This window comes from Chenopodium album, chromosome 5 (genome assembly GCF_948465745.1).
Source record: "Chenopodium album chromosome 5, dcCheAlbu1.1, whole genome shotgun sequence".
Classification (NCBI taxonomy): Eukaryota; Viridiplantae; Streptophyta; class Magnoliopsida; order Caryophyllales; family Amaranthaceae; genus Chenopodium; species Chenopodium album.
Genome location: NC_137838.1, coordinates 5,772,840 through 5,785,000, shown reverse-complemented (window position 1 = coordinate 5,785,000; position 12,161 = coordinate 5,772,840). Strand labels below are relative to the sequence as shown.

At 35.1% G+C, this 12,161-nt stretch overlaps 2 protein-coding genes across 7 annotated transcripts in view; both read right to left on the bottom strand.

Moving 5' to 3' along the window:
* The window catches only part of LOC145630191 (GRF1-interacting factor 2-like), a 5,964-nt gene extending 5,867 nt beyond the window's left edge, over positions 1-97 (bottom strand). The window contains exon 1 of the mRNA XM_081682441.1: positions 1-97. This exon is cut by the window's left edge and continues 285 nt beyond it. The gene's annotated coding sequence lies outside the window, so the exon portion shown is untranslated.
* Positions 98-2,875: 2,778 nt separating this feature from the next.
* On the bottom strand, positions 2,876-9,900 carry LOC145631661 (uncharacterized). 6 transcript variants are annotated; one of them, XM_081683800.1, is made up of 16 exons: positions 9,421-9,900; positions 9,225-9,275; positions 8,881-9,126; positions 8,695-8,793; positions 8,527-8,582; positions 8,078-8,189; positions 7,665-7,835; positions 7,063-7,317; positions 5,476-5,613; positions 5,190-5,390; positions 4,972-5,097; positions 4,539-4,847; positions 4,335-4,433; positions 3,787-4,254; positions 3,670-3,696; positions 2,876-3,101 (listed from the first exon to the last, which is right to left on the bottom strand). In XM_081683800.1, exons 1-14 carry the CDS (start codon positions 9,538-9,540, stop codon positions 3,799-3,801), a joined length of 2,439 nt encoding a protein of 812 aa, XP_081539926.1. In that variant the 5' UTR covers positions 9,541-9,900; the 3' UTR covers positions 2,876-3,101; positions 3,670-3,696; positions 3,787-3,798. The 6 variants fall into 6 exon arrangements, with proteins under 6 accessions (XP_081539926.1, XP_081539923.1, XP_081539921.1 ...); XM_081683797.1 differs by having other exon boundaries at positions 5,476-5,685; positions 8,881-9,117; positions 9,421-9,899; XM_081683795.1 differs by having other exon boundaries at positions 5,476-5,685; positions 9,421-9,898.
* Between the last annotated feature and the right edge of the window lie 2,261 nt (positions 9,901-12,161).

Here is a 12,161-nt window from a genome sequence, read left to right as displayed (position 1 = left end):
AGAGAGAAAAAGGAGAGGGGTTAACAAAGGCGGCAGTGGCAGACGAGACCAAATTGAAGTTTTACATCATCCTAAATTTTAATTTATGGATTTCGTGAATCTAACTACTCCCTCCTAAGCATGTTAATAGATGGGCCGGCATGGGCACGACATGGCCCGACACGAAAAAATTGTGAAATGGTAAACGCTTAGAGTAGCCACGACATATTATTATGCGTGTCGAGCGATTTTCAAGTAAGACCCTTATTTTTAAAAGAGCATAACAAAACTCGCTAAATTAAGGAAATTTTGTCAAGAACTATCAATTAAAATCACGTGTTTTGGAAATAACTAGTTATTAAAAAAATTAAAAGAACTACCAAAAATTTGTAAAAAGTTTAACTAGCACTACCACTCTAACACTTCCGGCTAAAATATTCGGCATGTAGGTTCCACTTTTTACCTTTACCTCGTAAAATCACCATCTATATTGAGTAAATTACCCTTCATAAATGTAAAAAGTGGTAAAATGTGAGACTCAAATGCTGGAGTATCTAACTGAAGTAGTTAGGTCCCGTCGTCCCGATCTTTAGAGCTGTTTTTCTCTGCTGAGTCCTGCTTTGTTTCAATCTGCTCTACTCTGCTCTGCTGAAATCTGTTCTGCTTTGCTCTGCTCTGCTCTGCTTACTCCTGCTCTACTCTGCTTACTCCAAATAATGAATAAATAATAAAAAATAAAAAAAAAAATTGATAGTTGTTTTCAAAACACGTGCTTTAATTAGTAGTTCTTAACAAATTTTCCCTAAATTAACTTTAAGCATGATATAATAGCATGCTTCACGCCAGGTTGGAATCACCATTGTGAAAACTTTGGCAAGGCGTGTAACCAATGGGCTAGATGTCACCAATTTTTTGCAACCAAACTTATCTTCTTAGTAAATCTAAAAAATCTCGCCTTTTATGTTGTTTCAACTCAATAAACCACTCATAATGTTATGTTTTCCTTAAAAGCTTGTGATCATGAGTACTTTATTTTACTCAACACAATATATAGTCCTATTATTATAATATTTCATTTTATTAAGTCAGTAAAATTAAAAAAAAATTAAAAAAAAGTGAAGAATACTTGAAACGTATATTTTGAGGTAGGAGAAGAATCGTTCATTCTATTCGCCTATTCAACTTCTCATTTGAATAATCAAACTCAACTCTTGTGCCAACTGCTTTTCATAACAATGAAATTATTAAGTCAATACTATAGGACAAGAAATTCTGAAACTTTTTTTTTATAAGTTAGTAATTTAGGGCCTGTTCTCATTGACTGAACTGGACTAAACTGAACTGAAGGAAATTAGAAGCTGAACTGAAAATAAACGTATGAGAACAGGCCCTTAATTTAGATCAATTGTAGAATTAATTATGTAATATCCTAATGTTTAGGTTAAAATTTGAAAATTAATCTCACCGATCTCATATGTATCATACCAAGTCCCATCAATCGAATCAATTTTTCAAACCTGATTGGCGGTTTTAGTCTCTTCCCTAGACATTCACTAGGAATAGATGCATGTTAGAGTTAGGATTATATTTTCATTGAATAGAGGAGGGTGAGACATGCAATATTATGAAAAGGCTATCTATTTACAAGAATTAAGATGTAGATAAAGATGATTTTGTAGATTAACTTTGACAAGTAAAGTTCAGCTAACCAAAATAGTTTTAAGAAATAAGAATACATATGGACTACTTTTCCAAAAATTTCATACATATCATTCATGCCAATTCTCTTTCGTGTAAAAAGATATTTTAATTTAACAAATCGCAAACGAAATTAACCATTTTATGAAGAAAAAGCCCTAACTCAATTAAGGGTTTACCTACTCGCATTAACTGCATGTGACTATGAGACATGACTTCAAGTAAGTAGATTCAATAATAAAACTAGAATTTTTTCAATATCACAGTAATTTTCAACTTTTTTTAAATAAAAAATAGTCATATAATATACAAAGTATTTCATAAAAAGAAAAAAAAAAATTAGTAAAACTTGTTAAAATTATCTTGTTTTAAAACTCACAACAAAAATATACAAACATTAAAAAAAAAAAAACAGAAACAAAAACGAAAGAACCCAATGTACATAAACAAATTATTCACTTTCTGGCATAAAGAGTATTTAAAATCTACAAAGTATTTTGTAAAAGAGGCGTTCTTGAGGAATGAACTTTTAGAGAAAATACAAGTTTATCTTCTTGATAAACAAAATATGTTTATCGAATAGCAAAAAATAATTGAAAAACTTTTTATTGAAAATGGATCTCACAATAATTGATTTATTTACAATCATGCCATGATGACTATAAAATAGACCCCACGATAGTTGATTTATTTACAATTTTGTCTTTGATTATCAAGGAGATAAACTAGGATTTCCTCAAACTTCATTTATCTAGGAAAATTGTTGCTAAAATTTACGCATGAGAAGACCTAATTTGAATTAGTTTGGGAGTCTAAGTTAAAGGGGTAAATTCAATTAAGCCATTGTAGGCATTAGCAGTGAAATTAAAATCATAAAAATGGAGCACCCTCCAACTCTCCAAGTATGAATTTCACAAAGATCATTAAAATGTAAAACCTATTAAAATTACTCATCACATAACTTATTCATGTACGACGTAACTACTCTCTTAAAAATTGAAGAGATGCATAGAACGCAAGATCAGCATTTTGTAGGTGTACAATTTTCTGCCAAGTATATTCAAGATCAGCCTTACAGATCATCGTATCTGAGACGAAAAAAAAAAAAACAGCAAAAACTAGAGCAAGGATAACATAAAATGTAAAGGGAAGGAAACCAGGAGGGATGACCAAAACAAGAGAAAAAAGACGCAACAGATCAATTTAATCTCTTAGCTTGAATAAACATGTTGCTATAAAATTCTCCAATCAAGACAAAGGGTAAAACATAAATCAGATGGACATTACAATCAGAAATTCAGTTAGACCAAAAGATTAATGGAGATATTGAATGGGATAGTTGGCTCCTTCAACCAGGCGGACATCTTACACAGCTCATTTAGCAATGTAGTCCAAACAAGTTCATTACCTTTCAAAAGCGAATCCTGTCAAAACCAAATAAACACTGCGTTAGAGCCACTATACCTGATACATTATGTAATGTAATACAATCATAAAAATAAAGAGAATGAAAAAGAAGTCACATTACTTGCATATTTACAAGTAGTAGATGAAATCACATAGGTGTACATGATCTAACTTTGAATTTTATTATACTAAGTACAGATTTAAAGAAACTAAAAAAATATAGCAGAACAAGTTCAAGTTCCATAAATAGGGGGGTATAGACGTTTAGTAGATGTCTAATCTGATCAGCAAAGTATGAGTGACAGGGAACAATAATTAGAATGGCAACATCTGTTAATACAATCATATTATCCAGTGCATATGCGTGGGTCGGTGCAAATTCATATTCCAGATATAAGGTTTACATGCATGAAAGGAGAACACTAAAAGTAGGCCGGCCATATGCAGTAATTCAATTTTCAAACAAGCACACAGCCAATTAAACCCACAGGCCACAGCTAACCGTGCTACAAGGAGGAAGTTGTCGATCTTAGAAAAGCTAAAAAGATCTATAATACACAGCCATGAAATAATCAAAACACTTACTATCATCTCAAATCCAATCCAGCAGTCCTGCAGACAAAAACAATGAAATGAGTTAGCACAAGCTACAGTTGCTACAGCAATGATATAACTAGTCAAATGGGAATTCAAGAGAGCTACCTGCCCAGCTATTTAGCGATAAAATTTGGCACTGCCCCTTGCATGGTTTTGTGGATTGCCAAGAATAGATCTATCAGAATGCACACCATTTTCAGCAGGAACCATCAGAGGCTGCTGGCCAGACCTTGTCTCATGGCCATTGCGTTCCAAAGAATCTTTTGACTTGCTCAAAATTTTCACATTGGACAGGCTTCCAGAAACATAGCCAGAACCATTAGAATGACGGCTCTGCATGGCTGGTGAATGTGAACTGTCAACAGAATTTCTAAATGGTTTAGGTTCCAAAGACGACAACTTCTTAACTCGACCAGCATCAGCCATTGGCGTGACAGCCACAGGAGGAAAAAAGGATGAGTAAGGAGATGACGCAGCAGCTGCTGCAGCGACTTTTGCCACTGCTGCTGTAGCAGCTATAATTCCTTGTGCACCTTCACGAAGTTGTATGTAATCCCCTTCAATTAAGAAAAGCTGCACACACAAATGAACTGTGTAACCACCATATTCCAGTTTGCATAAAGACAAATAAAAGTATTGGATAAGGTACTTACTTCAGGGTGAATGCTCACAAAATCATCAAGTTTACCATACTTCCTCTTGTAATCATGCCAGTGAAGAGGAGCAAGCATCTTTCCAAGTCTATTTGGAAGCTGTGTCAGCATCAAGTTCAATGAAACCACCCATTAGGCTTAAAATTTCTCAACACTTACACCAAAGTAAAAGTAAAAGTAAATTTGACTATTTATCCCATTTACCGTTGAACTAATACGAATTTTGCCTCCTGCTGGGATAGTACGAACAATGCAAGCTAACAAAGCTCTTTCATCAAGAAGAGGAGACTCTGATATCTTTCTAGTCGACAACCCATTTGACTGATCAGTTGAGACATAAGATTCAGTTGAAGCAACGTCATCGGCATTGTTCACAGTAGCTTCAGCAAACGGCACAGTGTGAGCAGATGATTCAGATGGTGATTGCTCCACAGCAGAAGGTTGCTCTGTCACCACATTATGCATTTCAGTCCCATTGTTGGAAATGATGTTCCCAGCATCATTGTCGTCGGTCTATAAAAACATGATAAAAGCAAGTAATTAGTAAACTTCTAACACCTAAGTAAGTCCTTTTTCACAGAGTTCACTTAAAATAAATCATCAACTTTATAAGCTTCACACAAAAACAAGAACGAACCTTAATTTCACTAGTTTGATGGAGAGGGTCCAAACGCAGTGCCTCTTGGAAGTGTGAAGAAATCTGCTGTAAGCTGTGCTGAGTGTCAGGGCCAACAAAAAAGCTCTTCTCCACAGATTCAAGAGTCTGCATATTGAAATAAATAATTGTGAATTTTTATATTAAGAAAACAATACATACGAAATCAAATTTGTGTATCACATATCCCATAGAAATACCTGTGCAACCTCGTTAGATGTAATTTGGCAGTTAGGATCAACTCCTTGGCTGAGATGAGCATTAAGATAATCTGGATGCACGCTTTGTCCATTGACAGAGTACTCATAGCCATAACTCGAATCTGATCTTGAAGGGTTTTCTTCTGCTTGGGACAGTGAGTATTGATTCTGAGAGTTGATAGAATGACCTTCTGAGACAGCCTAAAAATGATATAAACAATTAATAAAATAATATTTTCACCACACCAATTTGATATACAAGTATACAACAAAAATAAGCTCATACCTGTTGGTTCTGCCACTGTTGGAGAGAATTCAGTGCTGGTACTGATTGAAAATGCCCAACATGGGACTGAGGAACTTGTGATGCTACATTGTGGTTAGCTCCTTGTTGATGCATGATATATGGATGCATTGCAGTTACCTGTCCAGGTGGAAGATAGGAAGGCATCCCCATAATGGATGGAGTGAGAGGAAGACTAGGAGCATGATTGGTCTACAAGGAAAACAGGGAGTTGCAGTTAATAACAAAAAGGCCATGAACTCATACAACATATTCCATATCCTTCCGTCATCAAAAAGAAAATCAAGACAAAGCATTCATTGCATATCATCTGATAACACAAACCTGAAAATTCTAGAAGTAGAAAATGATAAATCTAGAATTATGCAATACTAGACCAATATGGAGGTTGCAAAGAACAACACAACAAAAGTCTGTTGATTCCAAAAAAAAACTAATTTCAGTATAATCTATACTGTGTAGCCACTTAGCCTTTGTCCTAACTTCCATGCAAAGACAAAACCTTAGTATAATGGTGGCTCAAAGCACCCACATTTCCAGTTATTATAAGTTCATAGCCATCATAATTCAATAGCTCACTCAATGTTATACAGAAACCCAAAACTTCAAGGTAACAGTTAAATATTGGTAACTGAGCAAGGCCACTAAGTGCTTTCTTGGTAGTTGGTACCCACCGATCTTTCGTCCCTACAAACTTCTTTACTTATCAGCACCACACACACACTACTCTTGAGTCTCTAACATAATTGGTACCTTAAAAATATTCTAGCTTGCTTTAACTCGAATCCAAAACGTTCTTATGAAGGGTAGAGGTACCCATATTTATGAGGGGGGAAGGAGAGAGTTCATTTGCTAACGCTCGATTTAACCTTTTACCCAACTCAAGCTGGCATCAGTGGAGATAGGATTATAATCTTTTTTATCTCAAACATAGTGGGCCAGCTCCCTTCCAAGTATTTGTGGGTGCTTAAATAGAATGTCATTGATGAATCACTAATCAAGCAAGAAACTAAAACCTAGTTGTGGGCAAGCACGTACTTGTAGCCTAGTGGATCACTGGGTCCACATGGTGAAAACGAAGGGTCAAAGTAGAACTGCTTAAAAACAATATCACTAACATCTGAATGGTCTAATACAAAAGCATTACTAGGCAATGTATAGAACCAACAAGGCACACAAAGGAGTCCTAGAGCCTAGCGCAAAGCAGAGTTGTGAGGCACATAAAATAAGAATTACTCCTAACTCTTAAAAATAAGATGATTTGCTCCTCACTGTACCACTTTGAAGTCACCCCACCTAACCCAAAAAAGGCACTTGACACCTATCACCTTGAGCCTCATTGCCTCGAGCGTGCCTTTTATACACTTTCAGCAAGTTGAAAATCACTATAACATTACAGCAATTTGCCACTCCATAAGCAGACATGTAAACAAATTAAGTTGTCCATATGGTTCTTCCTTTTAGTGTATAGGAAAGATAAAGCGAGAGGACAGAAAAGAAGATGGATAGTATCAGATATGTTAAACTGCAAAGAAAGTTGAAAACTCTAAACAGATAAAATAGCCTTACCTGTGAAGATGCATTGCCAGAAGAAACATATGATTGAGAGTTCTCTGAATTCCCATTAGGAAGTCCTCCAGAACTATTTGATGCCCCACCACCATTAGCTTCAACGCGAGTTCCACTGTTTGGTCCAATTTGAGAACTATCACTAGAGGTATTCTGTGATTCAGCACTATATGTTCCACTATTTCCTCTGACACCAGACAGCTCAAGCTGAAGCTGCTGAATGGCCTGCACATGCACCCTTTCCATCTCTGCAAACTGAATTTTGACATTTTCAGGTCAGGTTACAATTAAAAACTACAGGAAGGGCGCATTCAGAACACCCCCCCCCCCTAAACACACGCTGTGAGATGTTGACGTTCAAATTACACATGCATGCAGCAATCTGAATGAGGAACTGGCTAACGTGAAAAAAGCACCTAAAACAACTAAATAACCTAGAAAGAATATGATGCAGCACTTGTGCAGGAGAACAGAAATGACAAATCAAGAGCATATATATAGTTTCTGAAATGATTATTTTGACTCAAACAATTAAGCATTTCTCTAAAATCAATATAACCTAAATGGCTATCTAAATCATGCTAGACATTATTGAAGTCAACCTGTCTTTGACAACCCAACCAGAGTTGGTTATACTGTTCTGTACGTTCCCGTAGCTCAGCTTGCAAATTACTTGATTGCAAGGCATCTATTTCCTGCACTCGTGCTATCCAAGTCTGTGCATCCCGTATCTGCTCATCCTTGTAGAGGATTGTCTCTTGAGCTACCCTATGCTGTCAAGTAAAATATATAACAGAATCAGAAGTATGCATAATATCAGCAGAGCTTACTGTAAAGAGTTGCAAGATGCAGCAAACAGCTAGCCATTTCCTACACCCCCAACCATAAGATAAAGTCAAAGAAATTATCCCCTCAAGGTACTTAAAGCAACTTTATTGGAATCTATTAATGAATAAGAATGTGCACATTATTGTTAATGACAACAAAAGGCATTTAACGGGAAATTACACCACACCTGCTCTTGCAACTCCAACATCTGTCTCTCTTTATCCTGAATATGTTCTTGAAGATCATGTATCTGTTGTCTATGGTGAGCTCTCTCAGCTTCAATGTTATCACGCTCCCTCCTGTTCAATGAAGAAAAAATACATCAATCTTCTAGTGTCACTTAAAGGGGGGAATATTCATCTTGGAGAGGATGCCAAATTAACCATCTTGAGAAAACACAACTTATTTCATGTTTCATCTATATGGATGGTAGAAACAAAGTCAAAGAGCATCAAACCAAATGGATGATAGAAGCTAAGTTAAAGAGCATCAATCCAAATGGTGAGGGAGAGGCAATGATACCATGCTTTTAGTTAAGATAAAAGGTGAAAACAATTTGGAAGATGTGTAACAGAATCTAATCACAATGCACAATAAAATTCAGAAATGAATAGAATTGAAATTGAGAAGCCCCACCTAAAGTTCGCTATTTCTTGGTTTTGCTCCCTTAGAAGATCTTCCTTAGCCCAAGCCTGTCAAAAAGATAATTCAACAAACAAACCTCTAAGCAACACAACCAAAAATAAATAAATAGATAAATATCCACAAGTAGTTTTTTTTTTGTTTTTTTCAAATCAAACTGACCGCTTCATTATCCAATCTCACAGCATGTAACTCTCGATCTTTCTCCTCTATCTTCCTCTCAAGTTCACGCATCGATTGGTCTCTTTCATGAAGTTGCTCCTGCCGAACCAAAACTACCCAGTTCAACACAACACTAGAACAAAACAATTACGATACTACAAAATCAAGTCTTATTTCAATCAAAACCTGAAGCCTTGCAACGACACTGTCTTGTTCTTTGAACCGAGCATCAAAGCTATTCTGCATTTCCACAATCTCGGATTTTGCAATCAACTGAGCCCTAAGTTCTACCTCCATTTGCTGCATCTCTTCTCTCTGTCTAGCCAAACTATGAATTCTTTGCTGCAAAATCCCATCTTCCATACCCATAATCCCGTCCATTTGTATCGAGCAAAAGTCTACCCCATCAATGGGCTCTTGTCCCTGCTGTACCTTAACCCAAGTGAAAAAACGAACCACGCTAAATCACTTGTTCACTGAATTTCTCAATACAAGCTCACAAAATCCATCACAACAAACACATAGATTACCTCGTATATAGTCCTTTCATCAGATTGCCCTAATTTCGACCTTTCTAAGTCCTATAAACGAAACAGATGAGCCAGATCATAATCAAAACCCTAAATTTTGTCCATTTAAACCCTAATTCTTCGATTAATTCCAGAAATCACATGCAATTAACCAAACAAACAAACATTAACACCAAATTAAATTAAACTAAAATACCTCAGTTCCAGAGCTTCGAACGGATTGTTCCGAAACCGCACGCCATTGCTTACGAGATGGCAACTGAGACGTCGACTGAGACAGCGAAGCGCCGCGTCCAGCAGCGGCCGCAGCCTCCATACTTAGGTCAGAAAAAATCGCGAAAAATCAACGAAAAAAAACCCTAAATTTCGGAATTTAATTTTTTTCAGATAATGCGAAAAACCCTAGAATTCGGGTACATCGAAAAGAGGAATCAGAATCGATAATGCAGGTGAGAAATCGGCGAAACAGAGTGAAACAACGACGAAGACGAAGACTGAGAAAGAGGAGAGAGAAAATGAGAGAAGAAAATGAAGAGAGAGAAAGAAGAGAGAAGATGGTGTGAGTGATTAAGTGAGGAAGTTACAGGGGTTTATTTGCAAATTAAGGGTTTTATAGGGGGTTGAGTAGTGTAATTAATTAAGAAGATCGTTGACGACAAAAGCAAAATTAGAAGAAAATGGTGAATTTTGGACTCCCGCCATTTATAGGGTTAAAGCCCTTAAAAGGATTTAGCTTGGTTTGTTGTGGTGTCGCTTGAGGGTGTATTGGTTTTTTTGCATTTCCACCTTCGGTTTTTTTGGTGTCTTTATGTTAATCAGATAAACTCGTATTATAATGAACGGTGGTATGTTAGAAAGCTATGGGATAAATATTATGTTGTAGAACAAGATTGTTTGATCGGATATCTTGAATTAACAGAGTAATAAATTGTTTATTGATATTTTTGCATTTCCACCTTTGGTTCTTTTGGGTATTTTTATGTTAATCAGATAAGCACTGTATTAACGGCATGTTAGGTTGGGGAAATTGTGAGCGAAACATTATGTTGTAACACAAGATTGTTTGATCGGATATTTTGAATTGATGGAGTAATAAATAGTTGTTTTAAAGGTTACATCACTACAGGGATTGTGGCTGCCCCGTGGGGTTTTCACCTACAAGGTATGTTGTTTTTGCGTGAGTAACTGAGTAACGTGTTAAATATACGATTCACAAATACGTGTCTTACATGCCGAGAATGTCACTAATTGCAACTGACAATTTATATAAAACGGGTGAAAAACAACTCACACAATGAAAATACAATCACAAATGAAGATAGTGAAAAAAAAAATAGCATAATACAAGTACTCCGTAGCTTGAAGGCTGCAAAATAACACTTAATCATTCCCATGATCGTTAAAGAATCATCTACCTAACTACAAAATGAGTACAGTAAATTGGTAATACTACATTTTGACATTTTGTTAATACCATGAATGAAAAAAGTCTTTTAAATGTTTTAGTATAATACATAGAACCACACAAACTCTTCTACATGATTGGTTGTTTTTATGTTAGAGACATATCAGTAGAAGATTGTTTAATTTATTTATTAAATCACAAGATTAATTACATTACTTTAATAGGTTACACTTCGCCTAATGTGGTTTATACCTACATAACGTGTTGTATTACGTGGATAACAAAGTAATATGTGCATACATGAATCGTGAATACGTGTTTTACATGCCGATAAAGTCATTTTTAATCACGTTTTACAATTATATATAATAGATGAAAAAAAAGGACTTACACTAATTGAGATAGATTAAGAATAGTATAATTGCAAACTATTGGTAACAAAAATATACCGGAATTCACATGGTTTTGGAATTTCCTTATCAAATATAGTTGGCTACAAAATGAGTGTGTTAGAGACTTAGAACTTAGAATTATATCTTTTTTAGAGCACCGTTAAATAAGTTTGTCACAAGTGTTAGTGATCCATATCATCCTATTAAACTTTCATATGTATGATTGCTTGTTTATAAACTAATTTGTTGAGACACGCATCTCATAAATTTACCACCCACTCGACAACATTTTTATTGTCTTTATTGTATTTATATTTATATAAACTAAAAATATATTGTGTTTAATTTCCTATACTATATGTTGGTGGTGCTCACTCATTGAATGTCAAGAATTTCAGTAGTTTTAATTATTGATAATTTATGCATTTTAATTGATATCTAAAATACTAGAATAGTGAATTACTAAAAATAGGTTACCTTAAACTTTGTTTAAGATTACTGTATACCCACCTTGATTTTTAGATACAAAAAGTATTGTATTGCGGGTGGGTGAAATATACTTACACGATGCGGGAATTTAAGTTCTTAAATTAAACAATTTTACCATATAATACCACCTTGATAGTTGGGTTGAGCCACAAGTTAAAACAAGTGAAATCGGGTTGCATCTTGCATGTTGACAAAAACTCACAAAAAAAAACAGTTTTGACGTTTTGTACAAATATTTCTCAAGTGTGACTATGTGTTTACATGTCGAGAAAGTCATTAATTTCAATTAAAAAGCAAACCACCGAAACACGTGAAAAATTAACACATGGGTATGTAGATAGAGAAAGAAAGAGTGTAATATAAAATAACTTCTTGGTATAAAAAAAAATGAGTAAAGGTTTGTTTATCCGTTCAATTGTTGATAAGCATCTTGTAAATAACACTTAATCATCCCATGATCGTTAAAGAGTCATCTACATAACTACAAAATGAGCACAGTAAATTGGTAATAATACATTTTGACATTTTTGTTAATACCATGAATGAAAAAAAAAAATTTAAGCGTTACTAAAAACGTCTATGTGCCACGTAATCCCTATTTTGTTGCGCCATGTCATCTTCCCAACATCTCATGATGCCACATCATTATAT

What these genes read in the sequence shown, in the direction of transcription:
- LOC145631661 (XM_081683795.1), bottom strand. Translation starts at nt 9,540, where the DNA reads ATGGAGGCTGCGGCCGCTGCTGGACGCGGCGCTTCGCTGTCTCAGTCG. An exon ending in CAAGAAATAGCGAACTTTAG is followed by an intron (nt 8,190 to 8,526) that starts GTGGGGCTTCTC and finishes TTCATTGAACAG; the next exon opens with GAGGGAGCGTGATAACATTG. An exon ending in AAATTCGTATTAGTTCAACG is followed by an intron (nt 4,434 to 4,538) that starts GTAAATGGGATA and finishes ATGCTGACACAG; the next exon opens with CTTCCAAATAGACTTGGAAA.